General features: G+C 46.3%; 1 protein-coding gene across 1 annotated transcript in view; it reads left to right on the plus strand.

The window, feature by feature from the left end:
- Positions 1–24056, plus strand: part of SUCLG1 (succinate-CoA ligase GDP/ADP-forming subunit alpha) — a 180471-nt gene that overhangs the window by 54301 nt on the left and 102114 nt on the right. Inside the window, exon 3 of the mRNA XM_085642659.1 lies at positions 21947–22063. Within this exon, the coding sequence (XP_085498785.1) occupies positions 21947–22063 (117 nt within the window). The remainder of the gene's footprint in view (positions 1–21946; positions 22064–24056) is intronic.

Below are 24056 nucleotides of genomic sequence, written 5' to 3' on the forward strand. Positions count from 1 at the left end.
ACAGTAGTGCCCAGCGACAGGAGGACAGATGCTCTACTGAAGGAGACGCAGCTCTACCAGAAGGGGCGAGCTCTGACAGTGAGGGCTGTGAGCAAGATGATGGGGATGATAGCGTCCTGTATCCAGCTGGTGCCGAATGTACGCCTGCACATGAGACCATTCCAGGAATGGCTACAACAGCAATGGTCACAAGCAAACGGAAGTTGGGAGGATCTAGTGGTTGTTACGCACGCAGTGCAGGAGGAGATAACTTGGTGGAACAGAGACAACATAACAGCAGGGAGAAGCCTGACACCACCAATCCCAACAGTGACCATTACCACGGACGCATCGCAGAAGGGATGGGGAGCGCACATGGACAACCTCAGAGTGAGGGGTCTGTGGGCTCCAGCAGATGCGGTTCGCCATATCAATTACCTAGAGTTAAAAACAATCCTGCTAGCCCTGAAGGCCTTCCAGAGGCACCTGTACAACCAGAGGGTGTTGGTTCAGACAGACAACACCACGGCGATGTTCTACATCAACAAGCAGGGGGGGGACGCAGTCGTTCCCTCTCTCCTCTCTGGCGCAGGAGATTTGGAGATGGGCCATACCTCTCAGGATAGATCTACTGGCAATTCACCTACCGGGGAAGGACAATGTGGAGGCAGACTGGCTAAGCAGGCAGACCTCGGCATCGCACGAGTGGGAGCTCAATGGCCAGGAAGCGGAGAAGCTTTTCCGGAGATGGGGAACTCCCACAATAGACCTATTTGCAACACGCCAAAATGCAAAATGCCAAAGCTTCGCGTCCAGGCAACCAGATCAGAAATCCCAGGGAAATGCCCTATGGATAAGCTGGTCGAGGACATTTGCCTACGCCTTTCCACCGATACCCCTGTTGCACAGAGTGCTCGACAAGTGCAGAACCAGCAACATGACTCTGATCCTAGTGGCTCCGCAGTGGGCAAGGCAGACATGGTTCTCACAAATTCAAGAAATGGCACAAGGCAATCCATACAGGTTCGAGAGGAGGAAAGACCTGCTCTCAATGCAAAACGGAGAGGTCCTGCATCCAGAGCCAGAGACCCTCAACCTGGCTGCATGGCTCCTGAAGACCTAGAGTTCGCACACCTAAGATTGCCTCAGAGCACTATGCGAGTGCTACGGGAGGCAAGGAAGCCAACTACACGAAAATGCTACAGCGCAAAATGGAAGAGATTCACCGTGTGGTGCCGGAAAAAGGGCCTGCAAAACAGAATGACAATAGACTCGACTGTACTGAGGTACCTCACCCACCTTCTAAAGAGTAACCTCTGCTCGAGCTCACTAAGGGTACACCTAGCGGCAATCGTGGCCTATACCAGGGGTGAAAAGGGTGGAAGTTTCTTCACCTCGCAGGTGGTGAGGAGATTCATGGAAGGAGCCAAAAGGATGGCCCCCCCGAAAAGGTTGCCTCCGCCGGCATGGAATCTAAACGTGGTTCTGACGGAGCTCATGAAGGCACCGTTTGAACCCATTCACAAGGCCACACTGCAGATGTTGACGATGAAAACGGCCTTTCTGGTGGCCATAACATCATTACACAGGGTGAGCGAGCTTCAAGCGCTAACACTGCAGGAACCGTACATTCAGATTCACAAGGACAGAATAGTCCTGAGAACGGACCCACACTTCATGCCCAAGGTGGTGTCGGCGTTCCACATGAATCAGAGCATTCAGATACCAAGTTTCTTCCAGAACCCGACTTCAAACGCAGAAAAGGCCCTGCACACCCTCGACGCAAGAAGAGCGGTGATGCACTACATTGAGAGAACAAAGGGACTCAGGAAGTCGAAACAGCTGTTTGTGTCCTTTGCAACTAGCTTCATGGGTAGGCCAGTGACTAAGGGCACCATCGCAAGGTGGATTGCCCTCACTATTCAATTCTGCCACAAACAGGCGGGACAGGAGCTAGCGGTGGGGCCTCAGGCCCACTCCACAAGGAAGAAAGGGGCCACCGTGGCCTTCCTGGCGAACACGCCCATCCAGGACATATGCCTCGCGGCAACTTGGGCATCGGTGCACACGTTCACGAAACACTACTGCGTGGACATTCAGATGAACAAGGAAGCACAGGTTGGACAGAAGGTGCTTCAGCACATTTTCAACGACCAACGCTCATCTACCACCCAGCCGCCACAGAATTAGGGAAACCGCTACAAAGTCTATGCACAGCATAGTGAATCCAGAAAGATTCACGCTGCAAAACGAATAGTTTCTTACCTGTCGGTGTAGTTTTGCAGCTTGAAGATCTTTCTGGATTCACTAGCGAACCCACCCACCTCCGCCAGGAAGATGAGGCTGGAGGAAGAGGGGGTAAAATGGAAAAAATCAGAAGGAATGAAAACGAACAGGAAAGATTAATCAATCGCCTAGGGTTAAAAAAAAAAAAAAAAAAAGAGAGAAAGGGAAAAAAGAACCCGAAGATCGCGCCCCAAAGGTGGGACTTCCGCAGGAAGCACGACGACGTCACGGGAGGAGCACCAAATGGTGGACGTCGACGCCCACCTGGGCTACAAAAAAAAACAAAAAACAAAGAAAAGACTACGAATCCGGACCCAACCACAAGATCGCGGAATAATGCACAGCATAGTGAATCCAGAAAGATCTTCAAGCTGCAAAACTACACCGACAGGTAAGAAACTATTCGTTTTGCTAGGTTTCCCTAGGTGTCGGCAGATGTATGGTTCAAAAACTACACCTAGGCACTTTGCCAAAAAGGGTCATTTTTCACTGCAAAATTGAGGTGTGTCCACGTTGCCTTTTGCGCTGTTTCCTGTCGCGGGCACTAGGCTGACCCACACAAGTGAGGTACCATTTTTCTTGGAAGACTTTGGTGAACGCGGGGTGGGTGGAAATTTGTGGATCCACGCAGATTCCAGAACTTTCCACCACAGATATGTGAGGAAAATGTATTTATTTTGACAATTTTTTAGGTTTGCAAGGGATTCTGATTAACAGAACCTGGTGGGAGGCAGTCAAGTTACCCCATCCGGGTTTTCCCTAGGTGTCTACTTTTCAAAAAGTATGTGTTTGCTAGGTTGCCCTAGGTGCCGGCTGACCTATGATTAAAAAAACTGCAGCTAGGCACTTTGCCAAAAAAGGCCATTTTTCACTGCGAAATCGAGGTGTGTCCACGTTGCCTTTTGCGCCGTTTCCTGTCGCGGGCACTAGGCCGACACACACATGTGAGGTACCATTTTTCTCGGAAGACTTTTGGGAACGCGGGGTGGGTGGAAATTTGTGGATCCACGCAGATTCCAGAACTTTCCATCACAGAAATGTGGGGAAAATGTGTTTTTTTCAGACAATTTTTTAGGTTTGCAAGGGATTCTGGGTAACAGAACCTTGTGGGAGGCAGTCAAGTCATCCAATCCTGGATTCCCCTAGTTGTCTAGTTTTAAAAAATGTATAGGTTTGCTAGGTTTCCCTAGGTGCCAGCAGAGCTAGGGTGCAAAAACTACAGATAGGCACTTTGCAAAAAAAGGGTAATTTTTCATTGTGAAAATGTGGTGTGCTCACGTTGGGTTTTGAGCCATTTACTGTTGTGGGCACTATGCCTACCCACACAAGTGAGGTACCATTTTTATCGGAGACTTAGGGTAATTCAGGTTTGTAAAGCAACTGTTATTACCTATTGACGTTCGATGCATTTCTGCCTTCCAAATGAAAGACATTGTGTAAAAAAAAAGTCATTTTGAAAGGACCGATAATTCTCAAGCTAGTGTGAATATTCCCAATTTCGAAAATGTGCAAATATCTACTGTTTCTAAACTCTATAATTTGTTCCCATTTCAGAAATACATAGGTGTCTTTCATATTGATTATTCCATGTATACATTTTCTCACAATAATTGCTATATACCCGGTACATAATAAAAAGCCATTGCAAATTGCTGCTCAGTTTTTGACTCTGGGTTCGTCGGGTTTTTTGGTGAACCTACAAGTCCTATATATCCCCACAACCAGAAAGGTCCAGCGGATGTAACGGTATATTGCTTTCAAAGAGCTGTCATAATTAGAAGAAGTTACAGGTGAAAACGTTTACACAAAAGGCTGGTTTTTTTTTCAATTGATTTTTTCCATTTTTCCTATATTTAACTGTTAGTTTCTATAAAGAAACCTTGAAGAATCTACACAAATGACCCCTTGCTGAATTCAGAATGTTGTCTACTTTTCTAAAATGTATAGCTTTCCAGGATCCATTATTACTTTCATACCCATTCCTACCATTAACTGGAAGGATGTTGAAAGCACACAAAAATAGCAGAAATAGGCTAGGTCCCAGAAAAATGCCAAAACTGTGTAAAAAATGTTGGTTTTCTGACAAAAGTCTGTCATTCCCTAAAATCTGGGAAAATTGTGATTTCAGCCCCATAAACCCTTTTTTGATACCATTTGCAGGGAAAAACCGAGACGCTTTCCTTTGCAGCCATTTGTTCCCATTTTTCCCCCCAAAAACAAAATTTAGCTGTATTTTGGCTAATTTCTGGGACCCCTCCAGGGGAATCCAGAAACCCTGGGTACCTTTAGAATCCCCATGATGGTGGAAGAAAAGGACGCAAATTTGGCGTGGATACCTTATGTGGTCAAAACGTTACAGGAGCTTAAGCGCGCACTACCCCAAATAGCCAAAAAAGGGCTTAGCACAGGGGGGGACAAGGCCTAACAGCAAAGGGGTTAAAAACCAAAAATAATAGGCCTTGTCAAGGTTTTTGAAACATAAATAAAACGCATTGTTATTTACAATGCCAGTAGCTTAAACTCGGGTAAATGTGAGACCTATTGCATTGCAAATGCTTGTTAAAGAATCTGTCTGTAACTGGTAGGCTACGCACCTGCTGCTTGTTTACATGAAAAAGCTCCTCTCTGGAACAGTAAATACTTCCAAATTGATGGGCAGCCAATTTTGTGGCAGGATTGGAAGGATTGTTGCATTAATACAGTAGGACAGCTCTGGCGTGCAGATGGCTTAAAGCCCTTTGCTGACTTCCAGGAAGAATTCCATCTGGAGGTGAGGCAGCAATTGAAATATCTACAATTGCAACACTGTTTGCAAAGCGCCAAATTGCCCCTGGATTCCCCAATTCCTGAATTAGTAGTCCATGACTACCTGTGAACTGCACTGTATCCCTCCTCAGAAATTACAGCGAGAGAAATGGCAAGATCCACCTGGAAGGAATATTCTGATGCAGAGTGATTTGAGATCCTGGACACTCATGACTGGGGCCTTCGCAAAGCCCAGCTTCTATTTAGATTCCTCAAGCTGCTACATGACTGGCAGTGGCACCTATATTGACTAAAGGCAGCTAACCTGCCCCGAATGTGTACATTCTACTTTTATACGAAACCTGTCCCTCGCTACAAACATTTTGGCGACTGGTGTTAGGAACCAGAAACTTATCGCAATCTCAATTTACTGCCCCGCTAGACCTGACTCGCCATGATACCCTAGCAAAGGCAGACCTTAATAACCACACAAAGCAGTTGATAGAGAGGGTTCTAGCGTTGGCTACAATGACTACTCTGCACCAATGGCCGCTCCCTTTCACACAGAATAGATGCAGGAAATGGCTGAGGCAACCTCACATAAACAAATTATATACTGCCTCCAAGAGCAGACCCCTGTATTTGAAAAAATCTGGTCTTCTTTTATTTTGGGAGGGTGGGATGTCCCCCTGTTAAACATTCTTGATGGGGACCTTGACTTCCTCTTTTTTTTTCCCACCACCATCCTCTCCCTTCTGTCTACCCCCCGCTTATTTCTTTTTTGCTTACAAATGTCACCTCACACAGGTTTTTGAGTGGATATACGGTTTGTTAGTTTACATCTTAGATTCCAGACTCTGTAGTTCCATCCATAAAAGTAACAGTACAATATGTGGAGAATTAGCTTTTGTGAATAACCGGATTGTAGATTTAGTATCATGCTATGAAACAGTGTGTTGGACCTGGCCTTTTTGCAGGGTTATCCCCAAACATTTTGCCTTCTTCCTCCTTATTTTTCTGACCTTTTTGTTGGCATTGGGACTCTTGGCAATTTACCACTTTTAATCAGTGCTAAAGTGCATGTGCTCTCACCCCTAAATCATGGTATGGTTGGTTTGCACCTGTTCGGCAAATTTAAATTTAGTTTCAAGTCTCTTGTAAAGTTGGGGGGCGGAGCTTGCCGCGCTTGGAAATGGCCGCGCTGTAGGCGAGCTCTCCTGATCACGCCGCAATCCTGCATTTATCCTGGATATTAAACTGAGGTTTCGCCCAAAAAACGGAGGGATCGTGTGACTGAAATACCTGGCGTGGTGTACGGGCGCTCCTATTTTGCTTGCGGTGATCTGGGTCGGAGCAGGACGAGACTGAGGCTCCGGCCGGGCGGCGACTGTACGCTTGAGGATGCTTGTGTCGCTTCCTGCACGCAGGCCCGGGGTGCCGCTGTCCGGGGCAGACCTACTAGCGTGACAGGTGCATGGACCAGCTTACGGAGAGTGGACGGTGTCGAGCCGCGAGTGCTGGTGGCCGCGGACGGCGGACTGCTGCTCCGCCTTGCTGCACGAGTCTTGTGGCGCTCGGGAGGATGAGAGTGCCGTGTTGGAGGTGGGGTGAGGCCCTGGCGCGAGGTCGGGAGGTTGAAGATCCTGAGGTGACCCGACGTCGTGGCACATGGTAAGAGACACCCGCGGGGGCTGCTGTCTTGGTGCACCTCCCGTTACCCTTCAGCGCCCTACCTGTGCCATCTAGCAAGTGATGGTAATATTGAATGAGGCTGGTATGCACCGAGGGTGGCAGGCCCAAGACGCATGATTGCTTTGGACCTGCCCACCAGCATCATCGCTTTTGTGAGAGGCCCATACAGCAAATACTGGGGGAACAGCGCTATCAATATAGGGCACGTGGGCGGCCATTTGCGGCAGGTTGGATGGAACGCCGGGCGGTGGAGACGTGATTTGTAGACGGAGCGGTCCCAATGGAATAAACAGCAGTGAACAGCGCATTTTAATTAGATGGGAAAGCGCAAAAAGTAAGCAGCATGCCACTGACCGCAAGGTGGACCCATTAAATGGCCACACTACGGGCACTGTATCTGACGAGCAACGACAGGGCCTCTTCCACGCGGTCCTGCGTGTCCTCTCCAATGTGCACGACAATTTGCACCCTGATCGCTGTTCCATCTGGGAGATCACCCAGTGATATCAAGAAGAAGCCAATACTGGTGGGCGAATAAGCAACTTCCCTGAAGAGGTCGCGCCTGCACTAGACCAGCTGCACACTTTCTAAAGCCAACGGGCCAAACTGCGGAGCCAGCCCTTACCTCCACCACTGATGCAGGGAATGTGCTGAGGTGCTGGGCAAGAGATGGACTACCCCTGTACCCGCGCTAGGACACCGCCTCTGGCCTGAACGCTATTGGCGAAGACTGAGGACTTAGAAGCCCGCTCGCTCCGCTGCAATCTGCGCATAATGGGAGTGGCGGAGTCGACATGGACAGGGAACATGGAGCGGTACATTGAAGCACTCCTAACCACTCTCCTTGGCAGAGAGGTCTTCTCTGAGGTCTTCATCGTAGAGCAAGCTCATAGATCTCTTGCTCCTCCACCAATACCTGGAGCACGACCTCGTCCCATAATCGCCAAGATACTAAATTACAGGGACAGAGATGCGGCCCTTCGTAAGGCTCGTGAGATTGGAACGCTAAATTATGAGGGAATGAATGTTTCCATCTATCCGGACTTCACATCGCAAGTACAAGAAGCACGCAAGAAATGTCTGGAAGTAAAGAAAAAATTAAGAGATATGAACATCCCCTATGCTATGCTGTATCCTGCTCGTCTGAAAATCACGGAACATGACAAAAGCACGATTTGTAACGACCCTAAGGAAGTTCTAAAATACTTGCAGTTGAAGCACCCTCAGACCCTGCGTCTTAAATCTCCAAGGGGTATGAGCGCTGAACAGGATCCCTCTTCGGACGTAGAATAAAAGCAGATACCAAATGGACATGATGTTCGCTATCCGGTGGTGAATATAACGCACTCACAGAACTCATAGACTCTCTGTAAGTTATCCTGAGATCTTCTGTGTGCCGCAGGATATGTAAGTGTGGTTATATGATTCCTTATGTAATACTTTACTGTTTTACTGGTCTGTTCCTACAACTTCTGAGACACGCCTACTCAATTTCCAGATCTCGGTTGTTATATGATATCCCACGATGTTTATATTACTATGGGATTGGCGGCGTGGTCCCCCAGCCTTTTAACGGATGGGGTAGTCAGCCTGCGGCCGCCATCCCCCCCTGTGTATACCACAACCTTTGTTTTTGGACTGTGTTTGAACTGGGGAAAGAACTGGGGGTGGGACTTTGTTAGCAGTTATGGGGACTTGCCTTTGCCATATTTGGGATGGCGGGGTGGATGGGGGGAGGTACGGGGTGGGAATCTGTTATGTTGACGGTCGTATACTTGCCAGGACACCATGTTCACACGCACAATTGCGTCACGCAACCCAGGATGACACACAAAAGCGCCCACTGATTATGGTCAAAGCACACGATGTCAGTTCCATAAGAAACAAATGGTAATGTCAAGCACATATCCGAAGGCTAAAGCCTTACCCTTGCAAATCATAACGTGGAATGTAAGGGCCCTCAACAATCCTAAGAAGATTAGACAAGTCTTTGCCTATCTTGACAGGCACCATGTTGATATCGCACTGCTTCAAGAAACACATCTACTCAAGCACAAGGCAGATAAACTAGGCAATAGATGGGCAGAAGCGGTAGTATCTGCTACATATTCCTCATATGCTCGGGGGGGTCACTACAATTATACGTAAAGGAACAAACTTTCTCCTGCACCAGTCACTTATTGATCCACATGGTAGATATGTCATCGTCACAGGCGTCCATAATACCACAGAACGACACACATGTGCAGCCTCCATTATTCTCAATGGCATGACAGAATTCCGCATGCTTAATGTGATGCGAACACGCAACCCGACAACTCGGGATAGCACTCATTCCTCAACCGCAAATAATAGTTGGTCGAGATTGGATTATTGGCTTCTCACAAGCCGCGCTTCCACGTGGGCTATAGACATAACACATCTTCCCAAAACACTCTCTGACCACAAACCTGTCTTACTAGCATTAAGGATTCCGACTTGCAAACCTCCTCCATTTGTGTGGCGATTTAATGCTGCGGCGCTCCTAGATCCCATATATAAAGACACAATACAAACAGCGATAAAAGATTACTTCGTTAACAATGCAAAATCAGTTGACAGTGCAGGTACCTTAGCCTTTAAAGCCACGCTGAGGGGAGTCTGTGTAAGTACGAATGTGGGTATCCTGAAGGATATCAGAACACAACTGAAGATAAGTGAGGATCGCATAAGATGCCTAGATGCAGAATGACACATCCAACAGTGCACCCACCCTTAGTGACATACAGGAAGAACTGAATAGATATAATGCGCTAGCGGATGATGAAATAAAATACATCTCCCGACACCAGGTAGCACGCAGATTGGGGAAGGGTGGAAGGCCAGGCAGAGTACTAGCCCAAAAGGTACGCGCAGAACGCAAACAGCAAACTGTTACCCAGATAGAGGAAGACAGCGGACAGCTACAATATGACACTCGGGGCATACTGAACACATTTGTAGAAACATACCGCGATTTTTATAAGTCACAACTCGCGGCACAAACGGCAGACATCTTAGAATATATTGAAGATATTGCCTTGGTATGGCTATCTGACACACATCGAGAATACCTCGCTCAACCTATATCGGAGGAAGAGGTATTGACAGCAATCAAATCACTACCTAATTGTAAATCGCCTGGTCCTGACGGATATCCTACTGAATTTTATAAAGCATTTCCAGAGCTACTCATTCTACCATTGCTAGAGATGTATGATGAAGCTTATCATAACAAACTTCTCCCCCCAACGCTGCGAAAAGCGCTTATAGTGGCACTCTTAAAACCAGACAAAAACCCAGACAAGGTGGAATCATATAGACCCCTATCATTGATAAACACTGACGCGAAGATACTAGCCACAATTCTTGCTACAAGACTGCAGCCACTCATGCCCACAATAGTTTTACCTGAACAATCCGGCTTCATACCAGCTCGCTCAACAGCACATAATCTACGCACCATATTTGCCCTACTACATCAGTTGAATCTGGAGTTGCAGGCTGTGGCGGTACCTCTGGATGCAGTTAAGGCCTTCGACTCTGTTGAGTGGCCTTATCTGTTTGCGATACTACAAGCAATAGGCTTACCACCCATGCTCATCAACTGGATTGCCCTATTATATAACAAACCCACTGCCCGCATCAAGGTAAATATGCATATATCGGATACACTGGTAATACAGCGTGGCACCAGACAGGGCTGCCCGCTGTCCCCAATACTATTTTCCATTGCTTTGGAACCGCTGGCTTGTAAATTTCGTCAGAACTATGTGCATGCGGCACTACGGTTCAGCCTGCGACCTATTATCATATCATTATACGCAGATGATATGGTACTATACCTGCGTAACCCGGAAGAGACACTCTCACCAATACTGCGTGAGTATATAAAGTATGGGCACATCTCGGGACTACTCATTAACTGGAGTAAATCGGCTGTAGTACCACTAACGGCACACACTAAAGCTCCGCAAATGGAATTTCCGCTTGTTTGGCATGAAGATCCGGTTAAGTACCTAGGAATCTGGGTGCACCGTGATGCTGAATTAGTATTGAGATATAATTATGTAGCCACAATAGACCGCATAGAAACGCAAATAACCAGGTGGATCACACTGCCTCTATCACTAACTGACAGAATATCACTAATAAAGATGGTGCTGTTACCCAAACTATTATATCTTTTTATTAATATACCAATAAAACCACCAGCTCCAATTTTTAAACGGATACGATCTAATTTCAGCAGGCTGATATGGGCCGGGAAGCAAGCTCGCATCAGACTTCGCACCATGTCCCTTCCGTATGAATTGGGAGGTTTTACAGTCCCGGATAATCATTTATACTATCTATGCGCACAGGCACAATACGCACACTATTGGTATCACCCGGTGAGATATTTGCCACATTTAGCAGTGGAAGATGGTGATGCAGATCCAATACCACTAACAAGTATAGTTACACACACTCAACATCACCTATCGCTGCGAGAAATAAATACAGTGCGGACGACATCGGAAGCCTGGCATAGCATTAGCCAAAAAGCGGGCAAAACCCCGATATATGCCCCAAATCTACCACTAGTTCATCACCCTGCGCTATCAGTCACACAAGAAAAAAACAGCATGAAGATCCTAGAACAAATAGGCATAACACGGATGGGTGATCTGTACCCAGGTGTCACCTTCATCACATTAGATGACTTGTCCTACATTAGTAATCAGACTCTGCTATTCAGATTTATTTATCACAGATTGAGGGCAGCCGTCAGGGAACTGTACCCCACATTCCCAGTGGAGCCCCCAACGTTACAGCCATTGCAGACGCTGATAGCCACGCCCACACGCACTAACAATCTCAAGACTATATAAACTAGCTCAAGCGGAAATTGGGAAATTGGGACACAAACACATAAGGCCTGGGACAGCTGGAACAAACTTTTAGACACCCCCTGACAGATGACGACTGGGCATCATGCTGTGCACTTATTACGCTGTTCACACCTAGCGGTGATCTCCGTATTATTCATTACAAGTATATTCATCAAGCCTACCACACTCCAGCCAAATTACATAAAAATGGGCTACGGGACAATGCGCGATGTAAGAGATGTGGAGCTGACCTGGCAGACTTCGCACACCTAGCGTGGAATTGTGATAAGATTAAAAAAATATTGGGAAATAGTGACTCATCATTTGGGTATGTTGATCTCATGTACATTATAGTGCACACCACAGTTATGTTTATTAGGATTGAATATACCTGTGAAATCGCCGAAAAAGAAATTAACTGCCATACTGTTGCTCTTGGCAAAACACAGAGTGGCGATGCACTGGGACAGTAAACTAACCCCTACCCTGGCGAACTGGATACAAGACGCTGTATACTGCAGAGACAATTTTGTATTATATGCTGAGGAACTGCCAACTACGTCGAAACCATCACATATTTGGGAGCCACTTACAGTATACCTGCGTGACCACCCTAACTTACTCCAAGATACCCGCTGATTTAACTCTTGCTTTGTATACATGATGTTAAAGTGCTGAAGATCGCTCAACTGTGTGTTATTGGAAAATTTGATTTATAGATCCTTACAATGTATTATCCCTGCAGGGACTGTCCTGGATGTGACGACTGTTATGTACGTTTATCAGAAAACTCGATTTTTAAAAATAAAAAAAAAAGTCTCTTGTAAAGTTGTATCCCATAGCCCTCGGCCTGTAAATTAAATGCTACTAGTAGGCCTACTGCACAGATTGCGGCACCCACAGGAGTAGCCTTTCAAACCTGTCTCAGGCCTGCTACTCAAGTGCCTGCATGCACAGTTAACTGACACATTGAAGTGGCATTTAAAACTACTTTCCAAGCCTTAAACTCCCCTTTTATTACATATAGGTTTCCCCTATGGTATGCCCAAGTAGCCCTATGGGCAGGGTGCTGAGTAAGGAAAAGATAAAACGCGTCTTTATTGTGTGGCATGTCCTGATAGTGACAAACACTCTATTTTGTCTCTCACTACTGTGAGGTCTATTCCTCTCATAGGCTAGCAATGACAATTCCTTTATGTATGTTTAAGTGGTAATTTGTGAACTGAAAGGAATATTGCTGCCATGTTTGGTATGTTTAGATTAGTAGTGATAATTCATGCTTTCTGGTGTAGATGGATTTTTTTACTACTATTTTAAAAATGCCACTTTTTGGCCAGGACTAAACTGATACATATGCCACCCCTTGGGGAAGCCCTGGACAGCCCAGAGGGCAGGGTGAAATGTATTTAAAAAGTTGGACATGCGCATTTAAATGTTATGCTCTATTGACTGTTGTATCTTAATCCACCTCTGCAAGAATTGAGTTTGAGCATGCTAAAATGGAGGCCTACACTGTGACCCAGCTCAAAGAGTTCTGCAAAGGAAAGTGGAATTCTGCAAAGAACACCACCAGGAAGGTTGAGCTCCAAAAGGCGCTGAGTGCCTAGGTGGAAGTCCAGCAATCACTGGCTATATCCACAGAAGGAGATAAGGAGGTGGAAATGAGGATCTGGATACCAGTCCTGAGAGGCAGCCATTTGCTGAGGAGGACGACGTACCTCCTGAGTTGAAACTCCCTGCCAGAGCAGAAAACAGTGTGTCCTCCCAAAGCCTGTCCACAAAGGACCTGGCAGAGAGGGAGTTGAGACTGGAGATGACCAAGCTTGGTCTAGAGAAGAAACTGGCCATGGAGGCAGAACAGAACAAGGCTGAGGCTGAGAGGGCCTTGGAGGATAGAAAGATCTTGCGGGCTCACAAACTAAGTCTGAATGAGCTGGAGCTTAATACCAGGCAGACACAGTAGTGATGGTTGCAGCAATCTTACAGTGCCCTCTGAAGACAGGTGGGTCCACATTCTCAAAGGTCTGGTTCCTGACTTTATTGTGAGTGATAGCATTCACAAGTGGTTTGGGACACACTACTAGCCCTAGATAAGGGAGATAGGGTGAGGTATCCCCATTGAAGGAAACCCTAGTCATAAAGTATGGCTTTACCCCCTGAGAACCGCAGGCAGATATTTAGGGACAGGCAGAAGCTGATCCAGCATCCCTGGGTGGATTTTGTGGATTTTGTGGATGTCATCTGGGGACCTCCGAGCAGGTAGTCCCTAATGCATTCCATCTAGTTGTTGCAGATGACAACCATGAGTCACTACCCAGTGGCTCTGGGTCTCTTTGAGTGAGGGGTGGAGGGGGGGTGCAGGGTCTCAGGTTTCTTCAGGGTAGCTGTGAGCCTATCCAGGCCTGTGGATTGTCTGCTTGGCCATGCCCTAGAGTACACCATCTGGTAGGAGGTGGACCTTAGGTCGCACTAGGAGATGTTCGGGTTGCTTGAGTGGGCATGAGAGTAGTCAGGAGTACCTGGTGCCTTGAACAATGACCCAGGTGCCTGCCAAAAGAGTAAGGGCAAGGGGTGCAGGAAACCTGTTCCACAAACTTTCACGGCTGATTCTGAGGGCGACACTCAGAACCTACCGGGAAGGACATTGCCACCCTGGGGTATTGACTGGAGCAGACCAGCTGGCAGCAGGAAAGCATTCTGCAAGGTATGGACTGAGTGCCCTACTCTTGAGGACCTTTTGTTTATTACAGAGACTTGGCTAGACGCCTTGTTTGATCCCATTGTCACCCTCGCCATTCCCAAGGGCTATAAGATCTCTAGAGCCGATCGCCCAGATAGGAGGGGAGGGGGGGGGGTGGCTATTATTTATAAGAATAAGTGGGACCTTTGTATGGGCGATGTTACTTCCTGGGGAGACTGTGAGACCCTTGACTTTAGCATCCGCTTTTCAGCTCACTTCACGCTGGGAGGCTCCCTGATTTACAGGCCCCCTGCCCCTTTGGGATCCTTCCTCCAAACTTGGAGTGATGCTGTAATTCCCCAGGCTCTTCGATTCTCTCATTACATTGTTCTAGGAGATCTCAATATCCATCTTGATCAGACAGATACTAAGGACTCTCTTTACTTTCTGGATGCTTTACACCTGGCCCAACTCTCTCAGTGGGTTAGCCTTCCGACTCACCAGGCAGGTCATATACTGCACCCTATTTGCACCAATTTTCCCATCTCGCTGGAAGATCCTTGTCCGGTACCATGGTCTGACCATTTTCTAACGTATTTCTCGTGGGAAGTATCTAATGCCGAGCCCTCGGCGCGATTTTACTGTAAACCTGCTTTTGGTAAAATTGATCAACTGGAGTTTAAACAGGCCTTGGATGCCTCCAGGCCCGTCTTTTCGGGGGATCTAGCGGGCCGACTTGCTGGATTTGCTAGCTGGATTTCTGACACTGTAGACATGCTAGCCTCGTCCTCTTCACCTAGGCTGTCTAAGGAATCCCCTTCAAACATTGCTTTACCTCTGACCTCGAAGCGCTCAAACATCAATTCTTGAGCGTGCGTGGCATCACAGCGATTACTGCCCTGCTGCTAAGTTGAAACTTAGACTTAAACAAAAGATCTACTATGGGGCTATAACTCATGCCAAAAGGCAATTCTGCTCAGCTCGCATTGATTCTGCAAAAAACAATGCCAAAGAAATCTTTGCAATTGTCCAGAGTTTTACTTCCCCTTACTGCCCAATCTAGCACATCTCCATCTACGGATGCCTGGTGCGATAGTCTCTCCAATTTTTGAGGGGACAAAATTCGCACTATCCAGGCATCTTTCTCATCCTGTGACAACTGTTCTGGGACAGCTTTGGAGTCATTTCCTGCTGACCCCAATCACTCCTTGTATGCTTTTAGGCCTGTGGACCTGCCTGATTCTCTCTAACTCCTCAAGGGCTTGAAGTCGGGCTCGCCCTAGGACCCCTGTCCATCTAGACGGCTGGCAGCAGTTGCAGAGACTATCAATACTGAAGTGAATGGCATTATTAATCTGTCCCTTCAGGAATCCTGTGTCCCAGAGACCCTGGAAGCAAGCCAAGATTCTGCCTCTTCTAAAAAAGCCGTTACTTGATCCCCTTAGCCTAGGGAACTATTGCCCCATCTCTCTCCTGCCGGGCCTGGCCAAGGTGTGTGAGAAGGTGGTGAAGAAACAACTCACCGAGTTTGTTGATAAAGAGGGCCTTCTGCATCCAGTCTGAGTTTAGGGCCTCCCACAACACGGAGTCTCTGCCCTGACGGAGGTCTCGGAGGCCAATCGGGAGTGTCAGGACGCCGGCAAGAGGGCAGCATTACCTTGACCTCTCGGTGGCGTTCGACACGTTTCCGCATTCACTGCTCCTTAAGCGACTCGCCAAAATTTGTGTTTCGGGCACTGTTTGGGGCTGGCTCAGAACCTTTTTGGAAGGACGGGTCCAGCAGATCTGGCTTCCTCCATCCTCTTCTTCTCCCCAGTCAGTGACCACTGGAGTCCCCCAGGAGTCCTCCAATAGTCCCCTTCTCTTTAACATTTATGTTACACCTCTGGTTTATCTGGCAGAGGGTCTGGGGGCTAAAGTTATGGCTTATGCGGACGATACCCAGCTTCTCTTCACATGGGTTAAAAATGCATACTCAGTCTCTTCTGCTCAACACTGTCTGTCTTCTGTTTTCAAGTGGCTGGCTGCTGCGCAACTCAAGTTCAATGAAAAGAAGTCTGAGATTCTCTTCTTTGGAAAATTCCCTCCCAATTTTCGGGAAACTCCTTGGCCTTCCGAATTCCCCCTGCCTACTTCTACAGGCAAGCCTGCCAAGAACCTGGGGGGTGTGGTTCGATGAGAACCTCTTCTTCCTTACTCAGATTAAAAAGCTTGCCGGCAATTGCTTTGGTCTCCTTAAAACACGAAGGAAGTTTCTCCCTCTCCTGTCCAGTGCTGCAAAAGAAACAGTCATCTGCTCTCTTATCCTGTCTCGGCTGGATTCCACCAACGCCCTCTATACTGGAATCCCTGGCATCTGGTTAGGAAGCTCCAGGTGGTGCAGAATGCGCCAGCCAGACTCCTCCTTGACATTCCCTCCAGGAATAACTTGCGCTCACTGCATTGGCTTCCCGTGGCCGAACGGGTCAAATTTAAATCTTTAGTTATCACCCATCGCGCTTTTCATGGCCACGGCTCTACTTATTTGCAAAAACGCTTCTCCTTCTATGCCCCTCCGAGACATCTGCGCTCTACGACCCAATGTCTTGCACAGGTTCCTCGTTTCAAATATCAGAAGCTAGGTGGCAGCCCTCTTGCCCGGAAAGCTGCTGTTGCTTGGAATGCTCTCCCCTTCGCCTTACGGAACATTTAGGATCCGTTGCTTTTCAAGAAGAAGATGAAAACACGCCTTTGTGTCTAAATTCCAGTCCTCTTCCTAAGTATCTGTACGCGCTACAAATAAAAATAACATAACATAAGTACTTTGCAGGAATAATACAGTTTGTAAACCGTTTGTATTGCAGTTGTATATAAGCTTTTGATTTGATTACAGTAGAACTACTAGTAATGCAATGCTTTAGAAGTTTGTACATATACACTGTATTGGCTTTTTAGTATAATGTCAAGTAGATTACTTTACAGATTAAGTCCACAGAAATTCAGAACACACAGCTGTCGATAACGCCCAAAATTGCGTTCTCTATCATAGCAAGCAGGTCTCGTGCGGCATAATAACCGGCAATAATATAACATGAACGATTACTTTTCTCATACAACGCAGTATACCAGGATACTGCACTGGGACATTTCCTGTAAATAGATAAGTAAAAGCGTTTTTGTTATTTGGTTACAGTTTGAAAGACTTTTATACATTTTCCAACTCCACACTTAGAAACTTTCCACAGAAAAACAGTCATTGTTATCCTATGGAGGAAATTAGGGTTATCGGTTCAAAGGTAAGTATTCGGTTGTGGGAGTTGGTATTCTGGTGGTAGACTCAGGGGTCCCTCAGGGTCAAGGATGCACTCTTGTAACACCCTCAGCGGCACTAGGGCGGCCGGGTGTAGAGTGCCGAGGCTCAATGTTATCCAATAGAGAATAGGGGGCCTCCAGTTGGTGGCTGCTGTCGAGCAGGTCACAAGGTTGTGGGAACCAAGCTACAGGGCAAAGGGGAATCCGGTTTAGCACACAAAGTGCACCCGCAGCAGTAGCTGGGTGCAGGGTGCAGTTTTGGCATTGGGTGCCCTGTTGTTTTCAATGGGGATTTTGGGGTTTGGTTTTTAGCTGCAAGCTTGGCCCAGGAAGACTTCTGAGCTGAACCATCTGCTGGGCAGGTAAGTTGGAGGGCTCAGGTACTTAGGTGCACCTAGAGTTCCTTTCTCCAGGGTGCAGGGCGGCTGGTTGCAAGGGTGTCTTTTGAGGTCAGATTTCACCTTACCGGGCCACTCGCGGTTGTGGGGGTTGCCGTGCAGAGGCTGCAGGTGATGTTGGGGAGCCCTGGAGGGGTGAACCCTCAGTGGACTCGGACCCTGGAGCTCTGGGCGACCCCGCTGGGACCGGTGGGCCACTCAAACTCGGACTGAAGATAACTGGTGCATTGGTTGTTCCAGGCGTTGGGTTTCTTTGTCCTCAGCAGGCTCAGAGTCTGTCTTGTGAGTTTCATTTTGAACAGAGCTACTGTTCACAGGAGATCTTGTCTTTGTTGAAGGTAGTCAGTCCTCCCAGGGTTCTGGAGGTTGCTGGCTGCAGGACAAGGCAACTTTCGGTGCAGGATCTCTGGAAACTGCAGACGAGCCGGTAGGGCTGGGCCCAAGTCAGTTGTTCTCTGCAGTCTCGTGAGCTGGGCGTCTTCTTTCATCCTGTTTTTCTGTTTAGGTTGCGGGAATCTGTCTTCTTGGTTCAGGGCTGCCCCCTAAATACTGTATTTACGGGGGGGGGGGTGTTAAGGGTACAAATGCAACCTTGCTGAGTTTTTGGGTTCATGAGGTACAATTAAATTGAGATCATTTGAATGGGTGGTCGATCTATGATTGTACATGCCAATATGCTTTATTGTTTTTACAAATGTGCCCCTGAGGATGGGACACCTGTCCCGAAATGCATTGGACTGATGTTGAAATTATGTATGTTTAAATGACATGAAAACTTAGTTGTTTGTTATATACAACAAGGTTGACATTTGTATAGTGTTGTGTACTAATGTGAAATAACGCAACAATTTTCTGATTGAAATCAAGAAGGATTGTATTAAAAATCATGTGAGAAATGTCAAATTATTTGATTGTTAATTTGTGCTAAATGTTTGTATATCTTTCAAGTAGTGCTAACCTTTTTCCAACTAGCCAGTTGGCTGCTGGCCCTAGTTTTTCTTGAAATTATAGTGCGAGATAAACATTGAGAGGTACAACACACAGTTCAAAATTATCACGTTTAACACGGGTTTTAGTAGAATAATTTAGGTGTGCATGGTCTACACCAATTCCTACCTTTTATAAATGTGACATTTTCCTGCCTTAGCTATTTGGTGCCTGCAACCTGTCTTTCGGTCACATTACTGTGTAGTTCACAGTTGTGCATTTTGTAGACAGCTAAACTCAATTGGGAGCGTAGGTGCGGTTGGATAGGCCATTACTGGCTGGATGAGAGGGAGTAGCTGGGTCCAAGCTTGCTTGCACTTAAATAGGCTGTTTCCTGCCTCCAGACAAAGGGCTGCTTACCCCCTGTAGTTTGTCTGGAACCAAGGCCAGGAAAGCAGAGCAGCTGTGCACTTCGAAGGCCTGCCTCTAGAAGGTTCCCTATCTGGGTTTCCATATACTGTACCACAGACACCAACTCTTCATTACACTTCTGCACCTGTGGATACTCTGCCAGGAAGGAGGAATGCTGTGCTGCTGAAAAGTCAGCCACTCTGAAGGACAGCTGCCCTCCTGCTCTGATCCCCTGCGTCCTTCTTGCCTGGGTTTGAAGGCCTGGACCTGCATCTCTTGAACCCAGGACCCCAGAGTTACTCCATGATCTAGTTTGCTGGCTCTCTAATCTGAAGCTCAGGGACACAACGGGCGTCCAACAACCTTGCACCTGTAGAACTCTGAGCACTCTTCTCTTCTGGTGGAACAAGTCCAAGTTGTAGGATAAGGTTTGCTCTTCTCCCTTCTTGAGCAACATTCACTTGGTGCTTTGTTCTGAAAAAGATATTTAGAATTGTGGTGATACTTAAGCGTGTGCTTGCTCTCTCCCCCCAGCCACATGTCATGGTTTTGAACCTTGCACCTGACTCTGCTGTCTGAGTCTACCCTGTGAAGTGGTGCCACCCCAGACGTGAACCCTTGGAAGTAGGCTTAATGGCCTCTGCCAGTGTCTGTGGCTCCAGCGGAACCAACACATCTCCTCTTCTGCGTTACACAAACCCAAGCAGAATCTCTGCCACTGTGTGCATTGGGCTTGTCGTAAATCCCAGCGTCACACCACAGTCCTTTTGGAGCCACTTCTGCATGCTGCATCCTCTTCTTAGGCCCCTGCATCTCTTGTTGACGCAGCCTTGACAACTCCACATCGCAGCTCTTCAGATCTGACGCAGTGCCTTGACTGCACAGCACATCCTCAATGCTGGCTGTCGCATCTCAACCCGCAAGAACGGGAACGTCATTGAAAATGTAGGACCTTGTACAGCAGCCTCACCACATCTTGGAACCGATACATCGCTCCGGCTACGCGACGCATCTTCGACGCACTCCTCGCAAACCCAGATTTAGGGTACTTTGTTCCTCGGGCCTAACTGGGTCTCTGTAGCCGGCCCGCAGTCGATTGCGTTAAGCCTAAACTAGTGACTTTGTGTCTGTCCGATATGATGTCCACAGTTCATGCCTTGTGCTTTTCAGCGCTATTTCCACCAAAATCTTGCATATCTCCAGTTCTACTAAATACATTTTTGTCGTTTTGGTCTTTTTATTAATTAAAAATACTTTTTGTGTGTGGTGTTTTTAACTTCATTATTGGTTGAAGTGTTGCACAAACACTTTACACATTGCCTGTAAATTAAGCCTGACTGCTCTGCTCCAATCTAGCATACGGTAGAGCACAGGTTAATTTTGGGTTGGCTAGTGCCTCACTCTGAAAAGGATTGCGGTTGCTTCTTCACCACAGTCCATCAACAATCCAAGTTCTTACAATTATCCATTTACAATCCCCCTGTGTTTGCAGCCATCACGCAAGCAATGCTGTGCGTGTGTCTCTCTCTCTCTCTGCTTCTACGATACACGCTCTGCAGAGTGGTTTGGTGTGAGCAAGATTCAGCTTAGCCATAATACACTATCACTACAGGACCTGCGCTGTCAATTGATTCCTCACACTCCTCTGGATCCAGTGTGTTTGGTCTACTCTGCAAGCTGTAAGGAAAGCCTCATAAGTCTCCTTTATGTTCTTATTGTGTTAGAGAGCCCCTGCTTTGTTGAGCTCGCTGGTGGTTTGCACCAGAATCTGTTCACTACTTGCATTATCCCTATGGGATGCCAGGTGCTTTGCCATCTCCCGGCATTGAAGACTGTAGGATTACTGGTGATGTGTGCTATTAGACCGATAATGCCTACTACTAGAGGCATTCTGATCTCATCTTGATGTAGCTTGCATTGAGCAGGCAACTTCGCAGGTGTACTAAATCAATCGCTAACAGGGCACAGTGGTGTGCCCATTTGCAAATCTCTACTATTTAACTTGATAATCACTTTCCACCTAATCTAGCCTTCTTTGGTCCCCATTAAGTTTGTCGGAAGGGTGGGCTATTTATCATATGCGGTAAATTCCATTGCCACACAGTAAGGTATGTGGCATGTGTGGTAAATACATCGTCTTCCGAGTTTTCAGTAAGAAAGCAAGGCATAACATGCAGAAGTGGTTTGGAACACTCAGAGTTCTCTATATTATTCCTGGGCCTTTCCCCCCAAATACATTTCAGCAGGTTTGACTGCGAGTAATTATCACACAACTCTTAATTTGGATTTCTATGTGCACGTGATTGCGCAGGGATTGGAATTTAGCCCTCAGCTGATGACCTTTGTGTGATTTAGCTGCGAAGGCTTTTCTGTGTCACTCGTGCTATGCTCACATAAAACATAGTCCTACACATAGTCTTGATATTCACTTGGCTGTTCAGTTTTAGTGTAGGCCAACAATCCACATTTTTGCTAGGAACAACATACATCCGGTCATTAAAGGATGAGAAAATGTCTCCAATACACAAATCTTTTTAGCTTCCTGCTATTTCTCCCTTTTGAATGTGAGTTTGCTGATGTTGTCAAAATGAGAGTTACTCTACAGTTTGAAGTAATCTTTTCACTTTCTGGTCATTTTGTTATAGGGTACTTTCCACAGTCAGCAGTCCTTGGAATATGGCACCAAGTTAGTAGGCGGAGTTTCCCCTGGCAAGGGGGGTAAAACACACCTGGGTCTGCCAGTCTTCAATTCAGTGGCAGAGGTAATGTATGCTGTAATTGGTTACTTTGTGAATATTTGCACACTGAAAATTAGAATCTCTCAGCAGTACAAAGTATTATGTGGGAATCTGTCTGCTCATAGATTTCTGGGTAGTCATCTGTGAATATGGACATGCCTGTATCTGTGCATGGATTCGGGCACTGTTGTGTCACTGCATCCAAGTTTAACAACTGATATGCTCACAGTTTATTCTCAGAAATGCACATAAATATTCACCCTATTAAAATCCCCTGCATGCAAAGTAACTATTTGTACACAGGCATCTATCTATATATTAGCTTTTCTATTTTTTGCGGTTTGTGTGTTAATGCATTAACAGTTTTAGCCGCTTTCCAGGTTTCTTTTAGTTTGTGAAAGCTGTTATTACTGTGTCTCTGTGTTATCTTGCTTTTTAGGTATATCTTTAACTTGTCTTTTGCATTCTTATTGCTGTGGCTTTCTCTTCTCCCCTTTTTGAGATGTTTGTGCCTCCTGATCAGTGCTTTGAAATAAAAAGATGTTTGTATCTGTGCTATGCAGGGGGTTAGAATTCCTATAGCCTGACTTCCAGAGAAGTCAAGGACAACACGTTTTCATGTTTATTCTGCCCTTGGGAAAAGTAGGGCCAAGTCCATGCAGCACAGACCGTTTTGGCTACCAGTGTAAAGTACCACATAATGGATCAGGGAAGGGCAATGTGGTTAATGTAATATTTGTGTTCATATGTTAATGGTGTTTGTATGGCTCATTAATACAAAACCTTTTTTATTCGGGTGAGCGCTTTAAGGAAATGTAAGCTCGGACTGCACTACTGACAGTGGTTCCAGTGTATAAATGTGTACACAGGTTTGCAGAGTTTATACAATACGAGTCTACATACAGTGCTTCCAGAATGCTCTCTAATTAGATGCAATTACATGCAGAAGCTTCAAAGCAAGATTGATGATCCTTTGCTTTCAAAATAAAATGTTCACAAAGAAATGCAACTAGGAAAACAAACGTTTTGCTTAACTACTGTGAAATTGTAGTTAGCATTTCTTTGAAGCATCATTTTCTAAAATGTGCTGGTACACGCTAGTATTTCCCAAAAAATATTCATAATGGAAAATCAATGCAACTATTTTCAATAAGATATTGGGAAAAAAACAGCATTGGCAAAGTCAACAGGTGCTCTGCTATTGGTGGTCAGCCTTCTGGTTTTGTCAATGCTGGTCTTGTTTTGATATGGTTTTTGTACATTTTTGTGGGAGCTGCCAGGCCCTCACCATTATGACAAAGTTTGGCAAAAAGCAATAATATTTATTGGTCTCAAAAAGCACACATTGCCACAGTAATCGCTGGCACCAAACAAAACTCCTTTGTGTGCCAATATGCTCATTGCGAAAGAGCGGAAGCCAGTCGATGGATAGTTAGAGAAGGAATTCTAATAAATACAAAAGGTAGGTCTTGGTCAACTCCAGACCAAATTAAACGTAGCTTCACTGAAATGTTTACGCTCCATACTTCTCCTTTCTTATGGTCTGTCGCCAGACAATTATGTGAGAATACCAGAAGAGGGGTTTAGACCCCACCCACATGTTGGAAGCCAGGAGTACAGTTTTAGATTGGGCATAAGCTGTGTGCTTTCACAAAACATGTGCTTGCTTTCCACACAGCTGCAATCATTTTGTTTATTTATCCAGCTGCTTGAGGATGAACCTTTAAGGGCCCACACATGCTAATAAATTCTTATAGAAAGCCTCAAAATTTCACCCATGGTAAGCGTCCTTTCATTAGTGCAGATTTACTGCTTCCATGAATTCCCAAGAATTTATAGAATTAGGACAGGAAATCGTACCAGAAATATTTGTGAACTGCTTTTTAACACAAGCAAATATGCAGATGCAGAATTGCTATGGCGAAAATCCTGTTGAGCGTTTGAGTTCACTTTCCCTCTTCTGCCATTGTCCGGAATAAGTTTCCACCCTTTCTCAGTAATGGGAAAGATTCGAGAA

This window comes from Triturus cristatus, chromosome 2_2 (assembly GCF_964204655.1).
Source record: "Triturus cristatus chromosome 2_2, aTriCri1.1, whole genome shotgun sequence".
NCBI lineage: Eukaryota > Metazoa > Chordata > Amphibia > Caudata > Salamandridae > Triturus > Triturus cristatus.